This window comes from Trachypithecus francoisi, unplaced genomic scaffold, assembly GCF_009764315.1.
Source record: "Trachypithecus francoisi isolate TF-2019V2 unplaced genomic scaffold, Tfra_2.0 Lachesis_group21, whole genome shotgun sequence".
NCBI classification, from domain to species: Eukaryota; Metazoa; Chordata; class Mammalia; order Primates; family Cercopithecidae; genus Trachypithecus; species Trachypithecus francoisi.
The window spans coordinates 29,146,888-29,172,623 of NW_022681467.1; the positions used below are offsets into that span (position 1 = coordinate 29,146,888).

At 57.7% G+C, this 25,736-nt stretch overlaps 3 protein-coding genes across 8 annotated transcripts; 2 read left to right on the forward strand and 1 right to left on the reverse strand.

The window, feature by feature from the left end:
• Positions 1 to 7,367: 7,367 nt before the first annotated feature.
• NECAB3 (N-terminal EF-hand calcium binding protein 3) lies at positions 7,368 to 25,640 on the reverse strand. Of its 5 annotated transcripts, XM_033186124.1 has the most exons (13): positions 24,771 to 25,608; positions 22,974 to 22,998; positions 21,271 to 21,379; positions 20,276 to 20,301; positions 19,965 to 20,062; positions 10,525 to 10,661; positions 10,151 to 10,269; positions 9,919 to 9,998; positions 9,763 to 9,816; positions 8,994 to 9,106; positions 8,748 to 8,825; positions 8,215 to 8,306; positions 7,368 to 8,130 (listed from the first exon to the last, which is right to left on the reverse strand). In XM_033186124.1, the coding sequence occupies exons 1-13, from the start codon at positions 24,891 to 24,893 to the stop codon at positions 8,102 to 8,104; spliced, it is 1,083 nt and encodes a 360-aa protein (XP_033042015.1). In that variant the 5' UTR covers positions 24,894 to 25,608; the 3' UTR covers positions 7,368 to 8,101. The 5 variants fall into 5 exon arrangements, with proteins under 5 accessions (XP_033042015.1, XP_033042014.1, XP_033042016.1 ...); XM_033186123.1 differs by having other exon boundaries at positions 9,763 to 9,998; positions 24,771 to 25,640; XM_033186125.1 differs by lacking the exon at positions 9,763 to 9,816 and having other exon boundaries at positions 24,771 to 25,630.
• CUNH20orf144 (chromosome unknown C20orf144 homolog) lies at positions 12,646 to 14,205 on the forward strand. Of its 2 annotated transcripts, XM_033186130.1 has the most exons (3): positions 12,646 to 12,796; positions 13,273 to 13,335; positions 13,812 to 14,199. In XM_033186130.1, the coding sequence occupies exons 1-3, from the start codon at positions 12,671 to 12,673 to the stop codon at positions 14,157 to 14,159; spliced, it is 537 nt and encodes a 178-aa protein (XP_033042021.1). In that variant the 5' UTR covers positions 12,646 to 12,670; the 3' UTR covers positions 14,160 to 14,199. The 2 variants fall into 2 exon arrangements, with proteins under 2 accessions (XP_033042021.1, XP_033042022.1); XM_033186131.1 differs by lacking the exon at positions 13,273 to 13,335 and having other exon boundaries at positions 13,812 to 14,205.
• Positions 17,098 to 19,136, forward strand: ACTL10 (actin like 10). The gene has a single exon (XM_033186128.1). The coding sequence runs from the start codon at positions 18,111 to 18,113 to the stop codon at positions 18,846 to 18,848; it is 738 nt and encodes a 245-aa protein (XP_033042019.1). The 5' UTR covers positions 17,098 to 18,110; the 3' UTR covers positions 18,849 to 19,136.
• Positions 25,641 to 25,736: the final 96 nt, after the last annotated feature.

Consider the following 25,736-nt stretch of genomic DNA (forward strand, 5'->3'; position numbering starts at 1 on the left):
TTTTTGCCTCAAGCTGGAATGGGAGCAGGAGGAAAGGTGGTCCCTACACTAGGAGGTGTCCCCTCACCCTTATTCCCAAATCCTTGAGGAAGGGGGAGAGAGGGGCCCCAACTGGTTCTAGTCATGGCCTGAAGAGTGCCCAAGGGCATGAAGCAGGGGGTGCCTGCACCCCATGTGCCTGGAGCTGGCCTCTGGAAAACCAGCTGCACCAACTGGTCAGTGCCCTGTGGGGACCAGGCCCAGCCAGGCTGGCTGCTGGAGCCCACCAGTGGGCATTGCGGTCAGGGGCCAACAACAGCTTCCAGACACTCCCCATTACTTCTCTCTTAAGTGGTTTTTTTTGTTTTTTTTTTGGGGGTGGGGGCGGGCAGGGTCTCTGTTGCCCAGGCCGGAGTGCAGTGGCGCGATTATAGCTCAATGCAGCCTCTACCTCCCGGACCCAGGCAATCCTCCCACCTCAGCCTCCTAAGTAACTGGAACTACAGGCATGGGCCACCACGCCTGGCTGATTTTTTGTATTTTCTGTAGAAACGGGGTTTCACCATGTTGCCCAGGCTGGTCTCAAACTCCTGGGCTCAAGCGATCTGCCTGCCTCGCCCCCGTCAAAGTCCTGGGATTACAGGCTTGAGCCACTGCACCCAGCCAAGTTATCCTGTAATAAGGAAAAATGAACCACAGAGAGTCTGACCATCTGTCCTGCCTGAACAGGATGGTGGACTTGTGGATATATTTTCTAGTAACTTATGTATTTTCTTGTAAAATTTTAACACAAATGTCAACATACCTAGACTTGTCAATATTCACTTATGTCCTTATGACACTGATGTTAAATCACAGGTAATTTTACTGTTGCCTTCCAATTTATTTGCTTAATGGTTGCATCATTTAATTGAGGCCATAATTTTTTTTAACTCTTCACCTCCTGTTGGGCAATTGGATCGCTTTCGCATTTTCCGGTGCAGCATACATCTCTGCATTCTCTTCCTTTGCATTATTTATTTCCTTAGGATAATTTTCCAATGTGCAATTTTTGATACCGAACATTTCTTGGATCCTTGAAATCTGTACAAACTACTCTCCCTAAAAGCCCAACAGCTTGCATTGCCTCCAGCAGCCCCTGGGTGGTACTTTCTGTGGCCCAAAGGCTGGTGCAGGCACACCTTTGTGTGGAATTTCAGGCTGCCAGTCTGGTTTACCAGCCGGTGAGCTGAGGCCTCAGTTCTGTCACTTGAATACCCATCTGTGCTCTCTCCCTGAGACCCTCCTCTCCTGAACAGCCTTGCCCAAGAGGCTCGTTGCCACCACCAGCTTCACAGTCCCCTAGAATGCAAGGGGAGACGGACTGGTTACTAGGTCTGGAAACAGGGAGAAGGGCTGGCCTGTGGCCTAGGGCTTGGCTGTATGCTCTTCGATGCAGGTGGTGCCAACTGCAAACCTTTCTGGGCTGCACTGCAATATGCCCACCTAGAACAATGGCAAGATCTCAGCCATGGGACTGTCAGCCCTGCACAAGAGCACTATGTTGGTGGAAAGGGAATGTGCCATAGAAATGGTAGGCTGAAAATCTTTTCATGACCACAAAACACCCAGATGCCAGATAAATTATAATGAATGTACTTTTAACTGCATTGCTGAGGTCACAGATAGGACATTCTAAGAACTCAAGAGTTGGAGGGAGACTGCCTCCAGGCACAATGTGAGACTTGGTTTTGAGCATATACAAAGTGCAGAAACAAAACTCGGGCCTTTCCACAAAGGCAGATAGCTCAGTACCTTTGGCACCGTGAAAAGGCGGCAGGGAAGATCTGCCCACCTGCAGTGGAAACTGAATTGGAAACAGCTCTGTCCCTGCTTGAGAAAAAGGAAAAAAGAACTGGGACGGGCATGGTGGCTCACACCTATAATCCCAGAACTTTGGGAGGCTGAGATCACTTGAGCCCAGGAGTTTGAGACCAACCTGGGCAACATAGTGAGACCCCCGTCTCAACAAAAATTAAAAACTTAGCTGCGCATGTCAGATTTATCCTGAAGGAAGGTCAGGGAATCCTGGTGGTGAGAAATTAAGATAATTAAGGACCTTCAGGATCAATATTGTGTGTCAACCAATTATAAGCTGTCCAGAAACAACACTGAACCTTCAAGGAAATGAGCCTTCATTAGCAAAGTCATCAGGAACAATAATTGATTTAGACCCCTGGGACTTCAGATACTACAATCACCAGATACAGGCTGGGCACGAGAGCTCACACCTGTAATCCCAGCACTTTGGGAGGCTGAGGCAGGCAGATCACAAGGTCAGGAGTTTGAGACCAGCCTGACCAACATGGTGAAACACGTCTCTACTACAAATACAAAAATTAGCCGAGCGTGGTGGCACATGCCTGTAATCCCAGCTACTCAGGAGGCTGAGGCAGGAGAATCCTTGAACCTGGGAGGTTGCAGTGAGCCGAGATCGCGCCCCTGCACTCCAGCCTGGGCGACAGAGAGACTAAAAAAAAAAAAAAAAAAAAGGGACCAGAAACAGAATACAAAGTATGAAACCTCTAAAGATGGCACTGAAAAAGAGCAAAAAGAGTCTGAAAATGACTAGGCAGATTTGAAAATAGAATTCTGGAAATGACAATCATTGAAATAATGCATTATTCGACAATAGATTACACCAACCTGAAAAAGCAAATTAGTGGTGCATTGCATTTGTCAGAAGGAGACAGAGAGGCCGGGCGCGGTGGCTCATACCTGTCATCCCAGCACTTTGGGAGGCCGAGGCGGGCGGATCACGAGATCAGGAGACCAAGACCATCCTGGCTAACACGGTGAAACCCCATCTCTACTAAAAATACAAAAAAAATTAGCCAGGCGTAGTGGCGGGTACCTATAATCCCAGCTACTCGGGAGGCTGAGGCAGGAGAATGGTGTGAACCCGGGAGGCGGAGCTTGCAGTGAGCCAAGATAGCGCCACTGCACTCCAGCCTAGGCGACACTGTCTCAAAAAAAAAAAAAAAAAAAAGACAAAGAATTGGGAACTATGAAAGATCTGTCCCTCTGGAAAGTTAGGAGGGGAAAGCCTTCTCATGTGTTACCAAGGGCAGCATCCAGGAGCCTGCTGACTGGTGTTTCTCACCAGAAACGGGACTGTCCTGAGGTGCGGATAGGATCTTGGGAAGCAATCATGTCTCTTGCCCACCTCTGCTTCTTTCTGACTGCTGGTATTTCAGGGTCAGGGTCACGATTAGGCATGTCCTCTTCTTAGTCTTCCTCCCAAGAGGCTTGGAGGAACCGGCGACGAACCGTCGCCACTCCTCATCGCCTGCTGCCAGGAGCCCTCTTGTGGACAGAGCTGGACTTTCCCCCTGGGTTGCCACCATCCCTGAGCCAGATTCCTTTCCAGAGTACACACCAGCAGCTTTGCCTTCCCCTTCGCATTAGCCTTTTCTCAGGCTGCCTTTCCACCCCATAAGTTAACATTCTCTAGGTTCCTCCTAGGGAGTTCCAGAAGCTATCGGGGCTCAGTCTCCCCACCTTCTAAGGGCTGGCTCACCTGTCCCCTCGCACTGGGCTCATCCTTGTGCACTGCCTGCCATTTTGCAGGCCCCAAGGCCTGGCATTGTTCCTCTTTTTGGTGTAGCTGCCTCTGCCTCCTCCAGCCGGAGCTGGTTTCTGCTACCAGAGGGTGCCCTCTCCCAGCGCTGTTCACTTCCGACGGCTAGCAGCTGTTGGTGCCAGGGAGTGGATCCCTCCTGCATGACCCGGGGCAAGGCACTTACTGAGCTTTTTCCTCCATAAGCTGGGGATGCTAACGATGTGTACGCCTCTGGGGTGTTGTGAGGGTAAGATGCAATCAACAACATGGGTATAGCCCCTAGCACAGAGCTTGGCACCCAAGGCGTCCCTGTAAACTGGTTGCTGCCATACCTGTTTCTCTCCCTGCCAATCTGTGGTTTCCTTGAGGATTGATGTTTGTGTCCAGCACTCTATATGGAGCCTGGCGTCCTGCACAAGTGGTATGTTTCAAGAATAATTTTTTGAAGACCACCTAGTTCTCAGTCCCTTTCGGCCCATCAGAGGCTATGTTAAGGGGACTTGTTGGGAGAGCTGTAGGGCATTGGCCACCGTCTAGACTGTTGCTGGCTGCAGCCTGGCCTGGCACTGGGCCAATCCCCGGGACAGGTTTGAATATATACAGGTGAGTCACAGGTGTAGGTGTGAGGAACGGGAGAGGGCAGGTGCAGGGAGTGGGTGGAAGGGTGGGGGCGGCAGCTGGCTAAGGAGCCTGGAGCTCTCCTGACTTCAGGGCTCTGCCTGCCCTTGACCGAGTGCTGTCACCAGCCCAGGACATTTGGTCATCCCCAGCACCTGCCACAAAGCAGGTGCCCAGTGGTTGTCAAAAGGAGCTGAAGAGCCAACAAGAGCAGGATTGGGAAAGGCGCCCCAGTGCAATGGCACTCTCCTGCTCCTTACAGTGGAAGCGTTGCTGTGGTGGACAGGGGTGGCTTGGGACAAAGGCCACAGACAGGGTGACTGGGGTTGCAAATGGCCCAGCTCAGCTGGAAAGCGCCTTGACTGCCAGGACATGAAATTATGACCTCGATGCTGAAGGCAGTGGGTGCAACTGAAGGGTCTTGGCCAGAAAGGTGCATTTTCAAAATGGCAACATTTTGAAAGCCCGCTCTGGCTGTGTCTTTATAGGGAATGGATCGGGTGGGAGCCAGGTGAAGAAGTTGCTGCAGTGTTCCAGGCCAGAGAGGACAGTGGCCCTGACTTGGGGGCTGGGGCAAAGCACAATGGTGGGGATGGCAGGCTACAGGTGAGGTGGGCTCGTGAGATTGACAGACGAGGCAGAGGCTTAAGGGCTTCCTCCGGGTCCCCACAGCCCCAGCCCAGCTCCGACGTTCGTTCTGTGGCTGCGGCTCCAGCCTCGTCTGCGCTCAGCTCCACTCCCACCCACTCCCTGTCTGGCACCCTCCTGTCTCCCTGTCATCTGCAAGACAACATTCCACTCTCATGCACCCGGCCTCCTCAGCTGGCCCCAGCCCTCACACTCCAAGGCTCCCTTCTGCCCTCGCACCTGCCCGGAGACCTCTGCTCAACTTTCACAGCTCAAACCAAACACTCTCCTAAGTGGCCCCCTGATCCTGCTGTACATCCCTGCGTGCCCTCCTCTGTAGCTCCAGCCTTCAGGAGTGAAGGAGGACACAGCCTCTATTAAAAATCATAATAAAGAGGTGTCCACCTTCAGAACTGCACTGCAGAGGGAGCCAGGCATGGTGCCCAGGGCACAAAAGCTAAGGAGACGCCCACCACAGATAAGTCAGCCTGAGGGTTTGGGCATGTTTAAAGATGGCAGTGGGCTGGGCACGGTGGCTCATGCCTGTAATCCCGGCACTTTGGGAGGCCAAGGTGTGCGGATCACTTGAGGGCAGCAGTTCGAGACCAGCCTGGCCAACATGGTGAAACCCCATCTCTACTAAAAATACAAAAAAATTAGTGGGTGTAGTTGTGTGCGCCTTTAATTCCAGCTACTTAGGAGGCTGAGGCAGGAGAATCGCTTGAACTCAGGAGGCAGAGGTTACAGTGAGCCGAGATCGCACCACTGCATTCCAGACTGGGCGACAGAGCAACTCCGTCTCAAAACATAATAATAAAAGAAAAAAGATGGAAAAAGATGGCAGTGGGAATTTTTTTTTTTTTTTTTGAGACGGAGTCTCGCTCTGCCGCCCAGGCTAGAGTGCAGTGGCCGGATCTCAGCTCACTGCAAGCTCCACCTCCCGGGTTTACGCCATTCTCCTGCCTCAGCCTCCCGAGTAGCTGGGACTACAGGCGCCCGCCACCTCGCCCAGCTAGTTTTTATGTATTTTTTAGTAGAGACGGGGTTTCACCGTGTTAGCCAGGATGGTCTCGATCTCCTGACCTCGTGATCCGCCCATCTCGGCCTCCCAAAGTGCTGGGATCACAGGCTTGAGCCACTGCGCCCAGCCAATTTTTTTTAGTTTTGAGGATTTGTTGCTACAGTTTTTGTGGAGGACAAAAGACGCCTTTACACCACGGGATGGAAAGCAGGGCAGCTTCCTCCTCAGCTGTCTTCTCTAACAAGACACACTGCCCAGCCTGGGCAACATGGCGAAACCCCCATCTCTACAAAAATTAGCTGGGCGTGGTGGTGTGCACCTGTAGTCTTTGACTCACTGCAACCTCCGCCTCCTGGGCTCGAGCGATTGTCCTGCCTCAGCCTCCCAAGTAGCTGGAATTACAGGCACGCACAACTCCACCCGAACAAGCCTCAAGCCTGCTCAGAGCCCCATGTGGTTCAGATGGTGGCGGCACTTTCTAGGAGCTCCCAGGGATCTGTGAAGTGGGGTGGCAGGAGGGTGGCCTGGCACTGGACTGGCCAGGATGCCACCAGGGACCTCTGTGCAGGTGGCCCAGGCAGCCAGGCTGGTGGAAGGAACTGTCTCCCGCAGGGGCTGCCAGGGAGAAATCGCAGGGAAGACCCCGCCTGGAGTCCCAGATGGAGATGCCCACCCTGAGCTGGTGCCATCTGAGTTACCTTTCTAGCCAGGCTCCAGCCCAGTCAGGACCTGGCGCCATCAGGGCATTCAGGAACATGGAAGCAGCACTCACCCCACCGGCCACCCCTCACCACGACTTAAAGCCTCCCATGGCCTCCTCGTGATGTAGCACCTCAGGGCTCAGCCTCACCCAGCCCTCTCCCCTGCACCCTCAGCTCAGCCCTGCTACTGGGTCACCCTTGGTTCAACCAGGCAAATCCTCCTTCTCCTCAGGGCCCATGTGCCATCTCCTCTCTCTGGAAAACGGATGCCAACACTCCCAGGCCAGGTCAAATGCCATCCTGTGCCCCTGCGGTGCCAGGGGCTTCCTCTTTAGAGCAGCTGCTTAGATGTCCCTCTTGGCCAGGTCACCTCCCCTCCATGTCCCCAGTCATGGAGGGGACAGGAGGACACCCCCAGGGGCTAGTAGGACTGGCTTGGCCTTTGTCCTCCTGGAACCACTCTATGTGGGATGGCGGTGACAAGTCCAGCTTGGTGAGAAGGCCAAGTCTTCCCACAGGAGCGTGGTCGAGCAATCTGGGCCCGGAGGAGGCTCTGTGTGGGTGACGCTAGAACCCCTGTAAAACCTGCAGAGACATGTCACCCCCTCCCTCAGGCAGGACCCACCACCAGGGTGTGTCAGGGCCAGGGACCCTGAAGTGGGAAGACTTGTGTCAGCTCTTGTGAGCATCCACTCTGGGAGCGTAAGGGCATGAGGTGGGACCCGGGGGGCTTCCCAAGAGAGGTGCCCCCCCTGGAGCTTTTGGCCTGGGAGGTACACAGGCCCTGCAGCCCAGACCTGCGAGAGACAGGAGGCGACACTGGAAGGGACCACTGCCTTTATTGCCTCTGTGCTGGGGTCCCAGCCTGGGCTTCAGAGGCCTCTGGGGGGAACAGGTGACCCTGGGCCCAAATTATTGCTACTTGGCCAGGTCACCTTGGGGCTTCCCATAGTGCCCTGAGAATGGGTGGGGTGAGGGCATGCAAATGATAAGAAAATGGCATGCAAACCAACCCAAAGGCCTCTGGCACATCCACGGGTGCTGGAAGAGTCAGAGCCTAGTGGCCCGGGAGGGCAACAGGGGCACCCAGGTCCAGCCCAGCCTCAGGGGCAAGGTTTGAGGGGTTGAGTCCCTGAGCATCAGCCCTGCTTCTGCTGCTAGCTGGAAAGGAGCAGAAGCCTGGCCCCAAGACAGCAGGAAGAAAGCAGGAGCCTTGCTAGGCAGCCAGATGGCCCAAGGCCCACCCACACAGGGACAGAACCTGCCCTGGGTCGCTGAGCCAGGAGGGACCAGAATCCAGGTCTCCTGAGCCAGGCAGAAGCCAAAGTAGCTTGGAGGCTGAAGTGACAAACAATAAAATACATGGATAAATAAATCAATAATAAATAGAAAGCAAGCAGCCCAGTCCCTGATCCCTGGGCTGAGAGCCCTTCCACCAGGCCCAGGTCCAGGAGGAGGCAGGCCCTGGTCTTTGCGCTGGGTGGGCTGGCCAGTCAGAGGGCTCCAGAGGGAGGGAGGCAGGGTCCCGGGGTCCTCAGCGTGTGAAGGTCTGGCTCAGTTGTTATTCATTATCCACCAGGAGGCTGGGGGTCAGAGGTCGGGGGGTCAGGAGCCCTCAGGAGCCCACTGCCCCTCCCGGGCGACATGAGTGGGGGTCTGCCGCACACCTGGGAAGAACACAGTGGTGAGGGTGTCCGGAGCCCGCAGGTGGTCGATGAGGACGCGCTGGAAGGCCTTGCTGCAGGGCGTCTGCTGGTGCCTGCGGAGGGACGCAGGCTGCCATGACCTCAGTCTCCCTACTCCTACCCCATCCTGCTGCCAGGATCAGACCCCCGGCGCTTCTCACGCTGCCTCTGAAGCCTCAGTCCTCTCCCCTTTGACACGGGGACGCTGTGCAGGTAGGACAAAGGGCACCGCACACAGCGCTCGGCATAGGCATTGTCACATGCATGGTGACAAGTGTTCACTGAGTGCCTCCTGTGTCCCTGTGCTGTACTCAGCTCTTCCCAGGCACCTCCTTTAGCCCACAGGAGTTGCAACTGTTACCACTTCCATTTTGGAAAGGACTCGGGGGCTCGGGCAGGGGGGTCACTCATCTGAGGTCACAGAGGCAGTGAGTGGGAGAGCAGGATTAGAACTCTGGCCTGACTCACTCCAGGGTCACATTCCATGGTGTTAGCGGCCAGACTGGCACTCATACCTTCTCCAGGAGGCCTCATCCTGCCAGAACTCATACAGGGTGAAGGAGGCACCGTCCGGCACCTTCTGGGCGGACACACTGTGGGGCCAAAGAGATGGGCAGGCGAGGCCAGGGCTGCCACCACCTCTGCCTCCCTGGCCTGAGGTCTCATGGGAGCCCTGGCCCAGGACAGCCAGCCCCAGCACCCCTCTCTGCCCCAGCACCCCTCCCCACCTCAGCCATCCCACTGGCCAGCTGGGGACTCACTGCAGACAATGGCTCTGGGCCCCTGTGAATTCCACATAGCAGCGCAGGGCTCGGTGGACGTCCTGCAGGCCTTCCTCTGCCACCTGGACCTGCCTCTGGGCCACGAGGATGTGCTGGTGGGAGAGGCCGTCGGTCAGCCGGTGTGGGGCTGGGCGCAGGGGAGGGACTGGCTGTGGCCTCTAGGAGGTTCCCAGCTGTTTTTTTGTTTGCTTGTTTTTAAGATAGGATCTTATTCTCACCCAGGCTGGAGTGCAGTGGTGTGTGGGATCATGGCTCACTGCAGCCTCTACCTGCCAGGCTCAAGTAATCCTCCCACCTTGGCCTCCCAGGGTGCTGGAATTACAGGCATGAGCCACCTACACCTGGCCCCCAGCCTTCTTGACTGATGCCAGATCCAACCTACCCTTTAGCTGGGTTCCTGCTGCCAACCTGACCCCCAACCTCCCTGTCTCCATCGTCTCCCTGTCTCCAAGGGTGCTGCTTGATCCAGCCACTGTCCCTCCTGCAGTATGCCACCACTTCCTTCCTCCCTCCAGCTTCCGTCCACACTGCCCCAGACCTGGCTTTCAGAAATGCTGATGGGCAACCAAAGCCCAGAGAAGGGGGGCGGTTCCTGCAGGTTCTCAGAACCCGGCACCTGCCCGCCAGGCCTGGGGGCGGGGCACATGCGCATTGCAGAGGGTGGGCAGGCAGCTGGCCCCATGAACCCCCAATTCATGAGCACCCCCAGACATGGCCATCCAGCCGCTTGCCCCTCTCCTGGGCTCACCGAATCAGGCCCCTTGGCCAGGTCCTCTTCATGCAGGGGTTCCAGCCGGGGGGCCTGTGAGGGCACAGAGTGTGGGCCGGGCCTCCAGCATGGGCCTGGCTCGGGTGGATACCAGGAGGGTCCTCCCTCGTGGGGCCCTGGCCCCATGGCCCTCACCTTGCACTCGAGCTGGTCGATGAGCTCCTGGAGGCGGTTCACCTGGAGCTGCCACTGCATCTCAGCCTCTGAGCTGCGTCCTGTGGGTGGGGCCCGTGCAGGGTCAGGCAGGGGCCTCTCAGGCCTGGCAGGTTCTCAGAATGAAGTAAGGGGCAGTGCAAGAGTGGGCCCTGGGGGAAGGAGGGATGCGGTGCCCACCTTGGCCAGGCCTCCCACCCCACCCCAGACGCACCTGTGTCAGAAGAGCCGGGGGACCAGGTGGATGACCGGCTGACACTCCTCAGGGCCCGGCGTCCTGTCCGCCGGCTGCCGCAGGGCCTGCTCTGCGCCTCCATGCTCTCTGCATCTGACCTAGAGAAAGTGAGGCTCACAGGGCCGAGGACTGGGGCCCCAGGACGGGACAGGCCTGGGTGAGGAAGACAGGGCTCCTGGGACTCCGAGGCCTAGCCCCAAAGCCAGTCTCATCTCACCCCACCGTAACTTCCCTGCCATGGCTTCCCCGCCCAAAAATACAGGCTCCAGGATGCTGAGACTGTGGGGATTTGGAATGGGGGTACAGTGGGCGCTTGTGCACTAGCCCTGCAGGTCGGCAGCGCCCTTACATACCGCCAGCCACGGGCCTGGGCCTCCAGGGTATCTGACGCCCCCTCCAGCGAGCTCTGCAGGGCTTGCAGCTGGCTCACCGTCTCCCGCAGCAGGAAGCGCGTCACAAACTGGTCCACCTTGGAGGCCCTCTCGTACTCCTGCGGGCCAGGGGGGACGGTCAGCATCTCCCAGCCTGGGCATTGATCTCTGAGTGGGTCCTCTGCCTCGTGCCCATCAGAGCAGCAGTGGCGGTGCCCAGAGCAGGGGCACGCAAACCCGGCACAGGCAGGAGGGTACTGAGACCCGATGGGCAGGGAGGGGTCTGGATCCCTCCTTGTCCGGGCCTGGCCTCCCTCCCCGGAGGTGTGGAGCCAACTCACAGCAGGCATCTGCCTGCCGACGTGCCTGGCTTTTCTGGACTTCACGGCCCCTTCCCTGATGGGGCTACCACCTTCAGCACTGTCATAGCCAGTGAGTCCCAGGCACAGCTAGGCTGGGTAGGGCTGTCACAAGGTATCCAAGGGCCAATGTTGACACGAGGCAAAATGATGACCTGGTGTGGCCCCAGACTCACAATCTACGTGTTCACTCCCTCATTCATTCACTCATGCACACAACACTGGGTGCTTTTTACTAAGAGCTGCTGATAAAAGAAAATCAGGTCGCCGTCCTCACTCCCACAGACACACACACACACACACACCCGCTGGCACTGACCCCAACCGACACTGCCAGCCTCCTCTCAGCCCCTCTCAGGGTGGCAGAGAGGCAGGGAGGCTGCCCACGTTAGGCCCTGCATGGCCCAGCATGGTATCCTGAGGCTTCTCAACTACCTTCACTTCCTGGAGCTTCCATTTCCTCATCTATCAAACAGGAAAGATGAAACTCAGCATATGGAGCTGCGAGAAGCTCCCAGGAGTGAATTCCTGCACAGGACTCAGCCCAGGGTCTGACACAAGCTCTCAATGCTAGACCTGCCAGCCGTCTATCGTCAAGTGTAACACAATCAAGGGCCTGCCCACTTACACACCCAGGAGTCACAGACGTCCTGAGAATTGCCTAACCCCCACCACACACACACACACACACACACGCGCGCGCGTGCGCACCAGGGTGAGAGTCCTGGGGAGCTGTGGTCCAGGTGCCTGCCCTCTCCGAGGGGACTCCAGAGGTCCCATCCATCAGAGATTTCATCTCCTGCCACAACCTGCCTCAGCTCAGCCATCAGATGGGACCTCCTGGGCCAGGCTTATGAGTTAGGAGACAGGGACAGAGAATAAGGTGGGTCTTTTCATTCTCAGACAGGCCAGGGTTTCTGTCTCTATGAAATCTTTCCAAAAATGTCCTTTTTGGGTATTTGAGATGATTAGTTTCTGTTGCTTGCAACCAGAGAACAGATAGAAGCATCCACTCAGAGCCAGGCACTGCTACAAGAAGAATTGCATTTAGTCTTTTGTTTTTCTGAGATAAGAGTCTCACTCTATCACCTAAGCTGGAGTGACATGGCATGATCCTGGCTCACTGCAATCTCTGCCTCCCAGATTCAAGCAATTCTCCTGCCTCAGCCTCTTGAGTAACTGGGATTACAGGCCCATGTCGCCACACCTGGCTAATGTTTGTATTTTTAGTAGAGACAGGGTTTCACTATGTTGTCCAGGCTGGACTCGAACTCCTGACGTCAGGTGATCCACCCGCCTCGGCCTCCCAAAGTACTGAGACAACAGGCATTAGCCACTGTGCCGGGCCTCATTTAACCTTTGTAAGAATTTATAGGAACCATAATTGACCCCATTTTGCAGATGAGAAAACAGGCCCAGAGAGGTTTATTACCTGGGCTAAGGTCACATATTAAGTTAGTGGCAGGGCCAAAATTCATACCTAAACCACAGAAATCCCCCTCTATTGGCCACTAAGCACCTTACATGCATTGCCTCATTTATGATCATTAGCCCAGTTTTACAGCTGAGAAACCAAAAGTGACAGAGTGAGTGGAGCCCAGATTCACCTTTAGGCCCTGGGAGGCGGTGCTCAGAGCCTGCCATTGGTGAGGTCAGCCCGTGAGGTCACAATGCTGCCAGGGCCCAGCGGGCAGAGCAGACGGAGTATGGGCCATGGTCCCCAGTGGTGACCAGCCCTGCCATGGTCCCCAGTGGTGACCAGCCCTGCCATGGGAAACAGTAGTTCCCACAAAAGGACCCAAGCACCCAAGCAGGCCCCCAAGGAGCGGCCAGCTGACATGGACAAGGCCTGGTGGAAACAGTTCCTCAACCAACTTACTCGGAAGAAGCCGACTGTGAGTGTGGGGGATGGGGAGCAGGGCTGGGGAGGCAGATGGGGGTCAGGGAAAGCTGGACAGGTGGGTGGGAGTCTAGGCCTTGTGTGTAGAAGTCCTAGGGGGTGAGGGAGGAATTCGAAAATCTCTCCCAAGGATGAGGATCCCAGGGGCCCATATGGGTGTGGATGGGGGTCTTTTCAAGGTGGCTCACACCTATAATCCCAACACTTTGGGAGGCCAAGGTGGGTGGATCACTGAGCCCAGGAGTTCAAAATCATCCTGGGCAACATAGGGAGGCCCCATCTCTACAAAAATAAAAAATTAGCTGGTTGTGGTGGCAAATGCCCACAGTCCCAGCTACTCAGAAGACTGAGGTGGACTGCGTGAGCTCAGGTCAGGGATGCAATGAGCCGCTGACAGCACCACTGCACTCCAACCTGTAGGACAAGACCCTATTTGACTCAGTCTTTTTTTTTTTCAAAAAAAAAAAAAAGGCCCAGAAGGGAGGGCAGAGATTCCAGAACCAGAAAGTGGATGAGACTCGAGCGCCCAGGGAGGTGAGCATGAGTGGGATTCTCTCCCAACCCTGGACAAACGGATGGAGGTCCCAACACGGAGAATCAGTCCTAGTTGGTACTACTGAAGCTAGGGGCAGGGGGAATTCCCTTGTGTCCTCTCTCCAGCTCCTAGGCTCAGAATTTCCCTGCCTCCCTCTCAAATGAGCAGAGGCCCTGGACCAGGCAGGGGTGGGGAAGGGTGCTGAGAGCCCCCGACATAGGGTCTGGAAGGGATCTCATAAACTTAGACAGAGCTGGTCTCAGGAAGTCAGCCTGGGAGAGATGAGGATTTCCAGAAGGGAGGAGGAGTCCGGGGCGCCACGCAGGGAAGGGAGAGCTTTCCCGCGGCCTGAATTGGACAGGGGTCCCCTCCAGCCTTGTGCATGGGAGGATGACAGGACCGGGTGGATGAGGGTCCCAGGAGGAGGGCTCGGCCCTGGCGTGCTCTTCCCCTCACGCCCCTGTTCCACCCCCAGACCAGGATCGTGCTGATTCTCCCCCTGGACAAGCGTCAGCTGCTGGCCAAGGCTGGGCGACCGATTGACTACGCGTTGGGTGCTCAGCTGGGCTCCCCGGCGGCACCCAGGTTGCGCGGAGCGGGAGAAAGCGACGAGCGCGAGCTGAAGATGCTGGTGATGCTGCTGCTGCTGCTGCTGCTGCTGCGGCAGGAGGCGCGGCAGCCGGAAGAGGGCGGGGCGAGGGCAGCGCCGAGCTGGCCGTGGCTGCACTCGCGCATGCGGTCCCCAAGAAAGGCTCCCAGCGAAGCCGAGCCTGCCGAAGAGCAGCCGCGCAAACGGTGCCGCTGCCCTCGCCCGCGGCTCTAAGCGCTTGGCCCAGACCCCGCCTAATAAAGAGTGCGTGGCAACCCTGGAGCCTGCGAGCCCTGTCGGAGGCGTCTGGGAGGCGGAGTCGGGCTGGGCAAAGCTGAGCCTAGGAGCTGCACAGGGGTGAACCGGGCGTATTGAAAGCAGAGCCACCCTCAAGCCTGTAATCCCAGCACTCTGGGAGGCCGAGACGGGTGGATCACGAGGTTAGGAGATAGAGACCATCCTGGCTAACACGGTGAAACCCTGTCTCTACTAAAAAATACAAAAAAATAGCTGGGTGCGGTGGCGGGCACCTGTAGTTCCAGCTACTCGGGAGGCTGAGGCAGGAGAATGACGTGAACCCGGGAGGCGGAGCTTGCAGTGAGCTGAGATCCGGCCACTGCACTCCAGCCTGGGCGACAGAGCGAGACTCCGTCTCAAAAAAAAAAAAAAAAGAAAAAAAAAAAAGAAAGCAGAGCCACCGCCACGTCTGGAGCCAGGGCTGTCTTTTGCTTTCTCCTTACATGTGCCAAGGGTCAGAAGAAAAACCCACACCTTGCTACAGTGGCGGGAGGCAGTTTCCCTCCCCCAACACTCCAAACCCAGGTCACATCCCGTTCAGTCTGCAGGCTCAAGGGAGGTGGGCTTGGGCAAACCCAGGCGTGGCCACGCTAGTGAGGGGGGCCTGCTTCCGGCAAAGCCTGACATCCCCCCAGCATCCAGTAATCCCTCTTAGGCATAAGGGAGGTGCCAGGCCAACAGGCACCATCCTGGGTAAGAACAGCCAGGACGGCAGTCAGCTGGGGCAAGGCCTGAAACGTGGATTCTGCCTGTGGACGCACCCAGGAGAAGCTGGAAGCCCTCTGGCACCTCACTCCTACACATTGTACTTGGTAACCCCAAAGCACTCAGGCCCTCCAGTCTTCCCCAAGGTACTTCTGTCTCCCAACCTACCCTGTCCCATCTCCTTCCCCACATGACAAAGACTTCTTCCAAACCATTCACCTGTCTAGAGCATCTCACTCTCCTGCTCATAAGCTTTCAATAGGTCTCCATTACCAACACGGAAAAAGCCCACAGCCTCAGTCTCACTCCCCAAATCACTTAGAAGCCCTGCCACACTTTCTGTGGGTGGGATCCTGCTGCTGCTGCTTCTCACTCTCCCAGGTCCCAAATCCAGCTCCACACCCAATGCCACTCCTGGCCTGACGAACCTGCAGCCTGCCTTCCTGTCACACCCTGGTGACCAACCTCAGGATGCCCTCTTTTGGGGGCAGATGCAGCAGGACTGAAGTCCCAGCTCACTAGAGCCACCAGCCCAGCTTCTGCTGAAGATACACTTTTGTCACCGTCACCATGATGAACATCTCCACCTTGCCTGCACCAGGCTGGAAGCTACATAACATCACTCCTGCTAATTGTGAGAACTGACTCTTCCCTACCATCCACGTGGTTACAATCAGGGTAACCATGTTCTTCCATGAGGCTGCACCTCCTGCCCATACAGTGATTGGCTGAAGCTGGTCCTGTCAGCCCCTCCCCCTAGGACTATAGTTCAGGAGCTGTAAGAGACCATGCTCTCTACTTGAACATGCACAGGCTAAGTCAATCTTCAGAATAAAAACACAATGCAGGCCAGGCGCGGTGGCTCACGCCTGTAAACCCAGCACTTTGGGAGGCTGAGACGGGTGGATCACGAGGTCAGGAGATCAAGACCATCCTGGTTAACACGGTGAAATCCCTTTTCTACTAAAAATACAAAAAATTAGCCGGGCATGGTGGTGGGCGCCTGTAGTCCCAGCTACTCGGGAGGCTGATGCAGGAGAATCGCTTGAACTCGGGAGGCAGAGGTTGCACTGAGCGGAGATCACGCCACTGCACTCCAGCCTGGGCAACAGAGCGAGACTCTGTCTCAAAAAAAAACAAAAAAACAAAAAAACAACCACCACCACCACAATGCAGTGCACATCCTGGGTTCCCTACAGCCCTGCAGTCAGATTCTGTTCCTGAAACCTGATTTCACCCTTGCTCTTGGTATCCATAACATATAAGATCCTTGTAATAAAGTCCTTATTTTGGCTTACATTCCCCCGAGTCTTCTACCTGCAACCAAATTGGTCCTGAAGAGGATGAGGCTTTGCAGAGACAAGAAGTGGCCTCTTTCCTGTGTGGTGGGATTATTACTACCTTTTGGAGAAAACCAAACCCAGAGAAAGATCAAGACTAGGTTAGGACTGCACAGTGAGTCAGCTTCAGAACTGAGTCTTGCTGGGTGCGGTGGCTCACATCTGTAATCCCAACACTTTGGGAGTCCAAGGCGGGTGGATCACCTGAGGTCAAGAGTTCGAGACCAGCCTGGCCAACATGGCGAAACCCTGTCTCTACTAAAAATACAAACATTAGCCGGGTATGATGGTGCGTGCCTGTAGTCCCAGCTACTCAGGAGGCTGAGGCAGGAGAATCGCTTGAACTCGGAAGGCAGAGGTTGCACTGAGCTGAGATTGCAGCGCTGCACTCCCAGCCTGGGAGACCGAGACTCTGTCTCAAAAAAATTAAAACTGAGTCTCAAACTCAGGCCCACGTGAATCCATCCGTGGAAGCCCCCAAAGGTAGGGCCAGAGCCTGTCGGGGCTCTTCAGGGAAGCTGTAGATCTGTGACTAAAAGCTTTTTCTTCAGCACTGGGAAGGTAAGGGCCACACATCTGGCCAGAGTACATCAGATAACTCTAAGTGGTTTGAGAAAGGAATCAGACTGATTGTGCTGGGCTGCTGAAGCCAGACCCCTGGATGCCAAAATCACTGCCCTTGGATCTGTCCAGGAGAGAGGATGGGTCCAGGGAGTTGTCATAGGGTAGGGGCTGTGGAAGTGCAGCTGCTGGGGACTGAGGTCACAATGAGACCAATCCAAGTTCTTTTCTGCCTTCTGACCAGTTCCTCCCCCCTCCACAACCAGGAACTTCCGTCAAGCCCAGGTGAGAGGTGCCAGGAGGCTGCCTGGGTCCCCAAGGGGGATAGATGTCCAAACAGCCTTACCACAAGGCCCCTTCGCCTTCAAAGTTCTGCTCCTCCTGGGGGCGTCTTAGGATCTAAAAGGATCAGTCCTAGCCATCTCGTCAGCCATCTCAGCAAGCGCTGACGGGGAGGAACAGCAAAGGAGAGGCGAGTCCTGAGGGCGTGGGAGCCCGGTGCAAGGCGTGGAGCCCGGAGCCCGGCGCCGGCGGAAGACGAAAAGGGTGAGATGCGGCTGGAACCCAGCCAGAGCAGAGACTGAAGCCTGAACTAGGGGCCGGGCCTCAGGCCTAGGGCCTAGGCACGAGCTGAAGAGGCAGCGGACGGCCCGGAACAACAGGCGGGCCTTTCAGACCAGAGGGCAGAGCCAAGAGCTGAGAGGGGTGGTGATCTGGTCCAGAAGAGGAGGAATTTAGGCCGCGGAGGCAGAGCTAAGGGCTCAAAGGGACCACTCCCTAGGACAGAGGCCGGGAGGTCTCGGGCCGACTAAGCCGAGTGGCACGGAGGAGCGGAGCCTTCAGCCCCGGGGCTGGACGGAGCCCGAAGGTGGCGTCGGTGTCGGGGAGCCGCCGTGTGCACCGACCGCCCTCCCTGGGCCGCATCGCGGTGGTGGTGGACCAGGGCTCGGGTTTCACCAAGGCGGGCTTCGCGGGTGAGAACCGGCCGCGAATAGTGCTGAAGAGCTCCAGCCTGGTGCCCAGCTGGGACCGGCCGGTGCTGCCCGGCGCGCCGGGCTGTGAGCTGGCAGGCGGCGTGGCGCGGGCGCACCCCATCAAGCACGGCGTGGTGGCGGACTGGGAGGCGCTGGAAGGGCTCTGGGAGCGCCTGCTGGTGGGCGGCCTGCGGGTGTGCCCAGAGCAGTGGCCCGTGCTGGTGAGCGAGTCGCCGACGGCGCCACCTGCAGGCCGCGAAAGGGTGGCAGAGCTGCTGTTCGAGACCCTGGCAGTGCCCGCGTGCCACATGGCTAGCACCGCGTTGTTGGCGCTCTGCTCCACTGGCGCGTTCAGCGGGCTGGCCGTAGAGGCAGGCGCGGGCGTGTGCCACGCCACGCCCATCTACGCGGGTCACTCGTGGCACCAAGCCACCTTCCGGCTGAACGTGGCAGGCAGCACCCTGTCGCGCTACCTGCAGGATCTGCTGGTGGCGGCAAACCCTGACCTCTCGCAGCAGGCCCTGCCCCGCAAGGCCATCACACATCTCAAGAAGCGCAGCTGCTACGTGTCCCTGGACTTCGAGGGCGACCTCCGCGACCCCGCCCGCCACCATCCGGCCACTTTCAGCATGGGTAACGGGTGCTGCGTCTGCCTTAGCAGCGAGCGATTCCGCTGCCCCGAACCCATCTTCCAGCCAAGCCTGCTGGGCCAGGCTGGGCCGGGGCTGCCCGCGCTGGCCTTCCGGGCGCTGCAGAAGATGCCCGAAACGCTGCGGACACGACTGGCAGACACCGTGGTGCTGGCCGGCGGCTCCACGCTGTTTCCGGGCTTCGCCGAGCGCCTGGACAAGGAGCTGGAGGCGCAGTGCCAGCGGCACGGCTACGCGGCCCTGCGGCCCCACCTGGTGGCCAAGCATGGGCGTGGCATGGCTGTGTGGACCGGCGGCTCCATGGTGGCCTCCCTTCACTCCTTCCAGCGCCGCTGGATAACCCGGGCCATGTACCAGGAGTGTGGCTCCGGGCTGCTGTACGATGTGTTCAACTGAGTCAGGCTGGACTGGGGGGGTGGCACTGCGGTGGGGGCCAGCTCTCTATCTAGAGTCAGGTGTTTGGAGCTGGCAGGGTCTTCCTGGAGGTTGGAGCTGACTGGATGGGTCACCCCCAAACCCTTTCTGGGCCAGGAGGAGGTATTTGGGACCCATGGGACCCTCATTTTCAATTGCAGTTTGAATCTCCCCAACCTCTGCCAGTTCAGAGAATGCCAGTCCAGCTGCCTACCCCCAGGGCCCTACTTTATGGCAATAAAGGTGATGCCCCCACTTGTGTCCATGCCACAGATACGGGAGTTCCTCCAACCCCTCGTCATGCCAGGCCCCAAGGGGCAATCCTTGGAAAAGCTACTAAATCTCATGTGAAAGTCACCAGCAGGAGGAGCCCTGTGCCTAGGTCATTGTGTGTGCTCAGGTCATTGTTGACGATGAGTGCCTGTTTCCCCTTCTGTAAAAAGTGGGGTCAGACACACTCCGGGGCCTGCTCACTCCCCCTTACAAGAGCCATGGAGCAAAGGGAGGTGGTGATATTTCTTGAACACACAAAGCGAAGGGCGGCTTATTTTTTGGAAGTCACCACTCAAGGGCCTCAAGCCCTGGCTATCATCACTGTTTGTGCTTGTGCATACACGTGTCCACATGTGCACACAAACGCGTGGGTGCTCACGTCCCTGCCTACTCACGTATGTCCTCGGGCCAGGCCCTGCCCTGTGAACCTGTGAGCACAGCCTTCCACACCTAGCCCAGCCCTGAATGATATCCCACGACAGTTGTGACGGGCCAGCAACTAGAGCACCAGTAGCCTCTAGTATGAAGCACCTACTGTTTGCCAGATATTATTCTGGGTGCTGGAGACAGAACAAAACGACAAAAATCCCTGCCTTCGTTCTCACTTGTCACAGTGATGTATGGAGGGCAGCTCTATTGTTACGATGGTTTAAAGATGAGGAAACAGGCCCAGAGAGGTCAAGGGGCACAGCTACAAAGTGGGAGCCAGGATTTGAACCCAAGCCCCTAGCTCTATAACCCTGAGTCAAGACTGTAGAGGATCCCACAGCACAGCAGATGTCCGCTGCCTCACAGTGGGCCCCCCACCATCAGCACTCCACTCACCAGCTTGGTGGCATCCATGGCAGCGAGCACTGCACGGTTCAGCGATTCCAATGCAGCCAGCACCGGCCGGTAGACACCCAGGTGCTCTGCGAAGTAGTCTGCAGGCAGAAGAGGTGCTCAAGGGTTCCTGGACCCCCACCATCTACCCACCCTGGGATTCTGGCCCCCTGGAATTCCTCAGCAGCCAAGCAGGCCTTATATCCTGAGCTCAGCCCAACCTGTCCCATCAGGAGACCAGCAACAGTCCCTTGCCACACCTACCCTGGGGCCCAGGGGCCCCAGGAGACAAGAGCTCCCGTGGGCCTACTCACCACACAGTTTTTCCGTTTCTAAATTGCTGCAGGGAAAAGAGAAGGCACGCTTCAGACCTGGGCCTGGTAAACTGGGACTACTGGGGCCAATGCCCCACCGCCTACCCCACCAACTCCCAGCTCAGTCTAACAAGGAGGCCGCTTGTGCTCCTCCCCAGATTAAGTTGATCCTGCGGGCAGAGTCCTTGCAGGGTCAGAGAATGGGTTCTACTGCCTCAACTAATCACTCTAAGGGCAAAGATTCAGACCCATTCTTGGCCTCCAAGAGGATCTCAGGCCAGGGGAAGACGGATGTGGACACAGGCCAGCGAGAAGGTCAGAGCTGCGAAGGGGAAGCCAGGTGCAGGGAAGTCCAGGGATGGCAAAGGGTATTTAGTTGATAGGTTAGGGAGGGTTTCCTAGAGGAGGAGCTGCCTAAGTGAGGCCCTGAAGGACAAGGAACTGGCTGGGGAGACTGGCCAGGAGGGGAGGGAGAGTACTGCAGACGAAGGTTCCAGCCCAAGTCTCAGGAACCTGAGACTGACCCTCAGGAAATGGGAGAAGGGAAGTAGAGGGAGGTACAGCGGTTTGTGCATGTGCACCCCTGAGAGCAGGCACGGGGAGGAGCGTGCACACTCCTGCCAAGACGCATAGATGTGGGAGCACACAAGGGGTAGATGGTGTGCGTGTTCGTGCACTGCATTCTTGGGTGGAAGCAGGCGGGGCCCAGCTGTCCCCAGGCATCCTCGGGTCACTGTGGGAAGCAGGAATGGGGAGCTGAGCCATGGGTGGTGACTCAGACTTGGCTATTTTGGGGTCCCAGCTGGAAGCAGTGTAGTGGGCAAGGCTGTAGCTGGAGAGGGGGTAGGCAGGCGGGTAAAGCTGGAGCCAAGCCCTGGAACCTTTCTCCCTGCCCCCTCTTCCTCATCCTACAAAAGGAACCAAGGCAGCAGGGGACACAGTGGGCTAAAGACAATCCGGCCTGGCATCTACCCACGGCCCCTTCTCGTACTCACTCGGTAAGATGCCCATCAATGCCGCTGAACAGTTCCTGCAGCTCCCCCGGGCTGAGAACCCCATCGGCAAAGTAATTCTGGAATTCCTCAAATGAGAGCTTCCCATCATCTGGTGGCAGGGGGAGGACAGGGAGCAGAGGAGGTATCCCTGACCCTGACTGCACCCCTGCCACCAGGTCCAGGGCCCCAAAGGCCTCGTAGCATCTGACAACCACCTAACCAGGTGGGATGGGATTCTGAGCTCAGTGGGGAGCCTGTTTGGGACAAAAGGACTGGGGTCCTCAAAGGTGTCCAATGAAGGCAACAGAACCTACTTTACAGGCACCAAAGGGACAGGGCAGTACATAGCATTGGGTAGGAACTCAGTAAACGTTTGCCAAACGAAAAAACAAGCAACAGGCTGGGACATGGCCATAGTGTGGCAGGGCCTAGACGTCACCTGGAAGGATTTGGGGACCAGCCTCACTACAGGGCACAAGGAACCTCCACCCTCTGGATCCAGGACCTTCACAGACAAGCCACGGGGAGGCAGATGGAATCTTCCTACTGGCTGGAGCCTCTGTAGGCAGCAGCAGGCTGGCTCAGAAGGGAATGAGCTCCCCATCACAGGGCCGTGTGAGCAGAGGCTGGGAGCACTTATGCGGGACAAGGACATGGGATGTGGTCTGAATGGTACGTGAGGTCTCTGAGCAGGTGGATGTGGAGAGCTGAACCGGGGGAGAACCTGAACCTCCACAGACAGAATGCCCTGGTCCAAGTGAGGGCAGGTGTCCTGATCAAGGGGTTGGGACAAACAACCCCCATGAATTTGAAGAGACCCAAGGAGAAGGGCAGGGAGTGGGGACAGGACCCGGTCTCTAGGAGGATGAAACACAAGAGGGCGTGAAGACCCAGATGAAAGACACCCCAGGCTGACTGCGAAGCTCAGACCCTCCACCGGCCACACGGTACAGTGGGCTGCTCCAGGTCACCTAGGAGGAGCACCCTGTTGCTGGATGGGTCCCCGAGGGCTCGTGCTTTAGCTTCCAAGGTTCTCCTAGACCAGGGTCTGAGACTGCCCGGGACCCAAGGCAGGAGGAGCCGACTCCTTTGGCACTGGACCCAGCTTTATCCTTGCCCAAGGCGTGGGTTTAGTTGCGTCCTCCAAGACCTCCCTGGTCCAGATGGTTGGTCACGTGACAAGTTACTGAGCCCTCTAAAAACCTGAGTAAAATCTCCAAAAAGGTCTCACCTCCATTACCTCACTCTTCCAAGTGCCTCACACAAGGAGCCTGGGACTAAACACTGCAAAGACCCCAGTTCAAGCCTATCAATTAAAGGCTGTGTGACCTTAGGCAACCTGCTTCACCTCTCTAGGCCTCTGCTCCTTTATGAAATAGGGTGAATTCCAATCTAGCTGGTGGTTGTGAGGACAACAGGAGGCCATGAAAAGGAAGTGCCCATCACCGTGCCAGGGTGCTGTGTGAAAGTCAGCCCCTACCTCTAGCCCCTGGCCAAACCACACTCCCTCCACTCTCCATCCTGCCAAACTTGGCTGAGAACAGCACCTCCTCTGGGAAGGATGCCTTGATTGATTCTCCTGTTTTGGGCCTCCAAGATTTGTCTCGACTCTTGACTTCCCACCCAACCTTCCAACTCTCCCTGGGCCTTCTGGATGCCTCCCACCCTGCCCCACTGTGGGACCCAGGGGAAGCCACACTCACCATTCTTGTCTGCTCTGCGGAAAACCTAGAGGACAAAGGGACATGTGGGGAACTGTGAATGCCACCCAGGAAGCCAGAGGCCCCCACTCAACCCGACAGGGTCCCAGCTGGCCGGCCTACCCCCTGCCTCGCCTTTCCTCCTGCCCAGCCTGGTCCCAAACCCCCTGCCCAGCTCAGCCCTGCAGGAGCTTTTTCTGCAAGCAGGGCGCAGGAAGAGCACGCAGCCGGTGCCACCTCCACTCACTTCTCCTGCAGGGCCTGGCCTCATTGGGGGTGCTCCTGGCCAGTTCCCTGTGTCCCCACCTCCCACACCCAGAGTGCAGCCCAAGTTCTATCTGATACATCACGGTTCCAGCGTGAGGAAGGTTGGGGAAATGGGCCGGCTTGCGGCCCAGGAATCCTGCACAGCCGTCCTAGACCTGAGCCCCGAGCTCTGCTGTGTGGCCACGGTCTATCCCAGCTGCCCTCTCTGAGCTGTTTCCTTGCATGCCGTTGAAGACAGCAGGCAGTGGCTACTCTGTCTCTGCAGGTGCCTGAGTTACCCACTAGCAAACAGATCAGGAGCAGCCGGGGTTAACTCTTTCAGGGCTGGGGCTTCCTATGGGAAGTGACAGTGAGGACCTTTGGCAGGCGTGTGTGTACACGCACAAGTCCAAGGGGGAGTGGGGGTGGCAGAAGGCAAGGTCAGCAGATTTCATTTATGAAGTGAAGATGAAGAGCAACAGAGGCAAAGAGGAGCAGAGTCAAGACAGGTCCTCGTCTCTCTTAGTGACCTGCTCCCAGGTCACCCAAAGCAGCCCAGCAAAGGGGAGAGTGGCAGGCCTGGCAAGCAGGGCTGAGAGCCCCCATGAACTTCAGGTCCTGAACGCCAACCTGCTCCAAGATCCTGTTTCTTCAGCGTCAGCAGGGCTCAGGAAAGACTCTAACCTCTAGCCTAACTCAGAGAAGCTCTGCCACTGGCTGAGGGACACACAGCAAGCCAGGGAGGCCCAGGTGGGGTAGATGGAGATCTTGGGACTGGGGAGGGGTGCTAAGCTGGGAATGGGGACACCTGGGGTCACCCTGTTGTTCCCCTGCCTCCATGACTGACCTGGGACATATCCCCTCAGGCCTTGGTTTTCCTACCTGGGAAGAGGGAGGGTCAGGTCCCTTCCAGCCAGGGATGTGGTCAAGGTGCTGAGTCACTAGGGGCAGTGGGAAGGGGGCGGGAGATAGCTTTGCCTGCCTCTGGAGTTGGGGCATGAGGGGGCCAGGACAGAGCGTAGCACAGGTGGAGAAAGGGCTCAGGGCTGTGGCTGGTGCCCATGGGGGCTGCAGGGCCACCCGTGGTCCCATGGGAGGGTGACTCTGTGCAATCCTTACCAACTGTAGGACTCTGCTGCCCTGGAGTGGGGGCTGAAGGACTCTGGGGGCGGCACTAGAGTCAGAAGTGAGGGGCCCCTTGTACTCCAGGCTCCCCTTCCCCAATCAGCCCAGCCTGCGGCTGCTACAGAGTGGGGTGACCGCTGCTGTGATTGTCGACAGCTCCCCCGCAACACCAGACACACAAGTGGGGTGGGCTGAGGGGTGGGGGACAGCAGGGGCAGTGACACTTGGAGCAGGGACAAGCGGAGACATAGACGAGACAGAGAGAAGAGGGGACACAAAGGCAGAGAGGTCAAGAGAAAACAGAGACAGCAGGGCCAGAGAGAGAGGTAGAGACTCAGAGACAGCGGCGGGGCCCGAACAACCCCGGAGGGTGAGACTAACAGAGACTCGGGCGGGGAGACACCGCGAGCACAGCCCGCGCCCACTCACGTCCTGGAAGAGCGCGTGTCCGGCGGGCCCGGGGTCGGGCGCGAGCTGCGGCTGCCGCGGGGGCTGGGGCTGGGGCGCGGGCGGCCGGAGCAGGCACATGGTGAGCAGCCCCACGCACGCCATGGCGCCGCCGCCCGCTCGCTGGGACTCGGCTACGGTTGCTCCAGACCCTGGACGCCGCGGCGGACTTGGTGGGGCTGGGGGCCGCCCCTTGGCGCCGGCGCCGACGCGCGGGCTCAGGCCCCGCCCCCGCGGACGCCGGGTTCCGGGTCTGGAGATTGAGCGCCTGGTTCCTTCGCCGCAAGGTCCAACTCTAGCGCCGCAGGCCTCCGCGCTTCCGCGGCCACGGCGGAGGGGGAGGCGCCCGAGGGTTCGGGTCCCGCGACGGCCTGCCAGGAGCAGAACCTAGGGGCTGCGCGCCCACCCGGAAGGACAGGGTGACCAAGCCAGTGCCGAGTCAGGGTGATACGAGTGGGTAAAACCCACCAGGACTCCACCTTTCGGGGCGTCTGTATCCTCATTTGCAAAAATGGTACCGGTAGACACCCTATGGGATTGTTGGGACTCATTCAGCGTCAAGTGCTTACAACGGGGACTGGCGCAGAGGAAGCCCACAGGTCCGTGTGGCCGACTCCCAGGCATCCCGACGCCCGCCCTCTCTGACACTCAGCGCGGCCCTTTCCCCTCCCCTCGGTGACTCTGGCCCTCCCTTCAACCCGTTCTCCACACAGCAGCCAGGGGGAGCTTTTAAGATGCAAAAGAGGCGTCACCTCGGTCTCCAGTGACTCCTTGGCCCCCGAATAAAGCTTAAGACTGAACGCCCCGCTCCAGGAGCACCACTCTGACCCTCACCTCAGGATCGCAGCCACACTACTTTCTCCGGTCCTCTATCCCTCTCCCTCCTAAGCACCAAGAAGGGAGGTAACACCCGTGTCCCCAAAACTGTTAAATACCTGACACAGAACC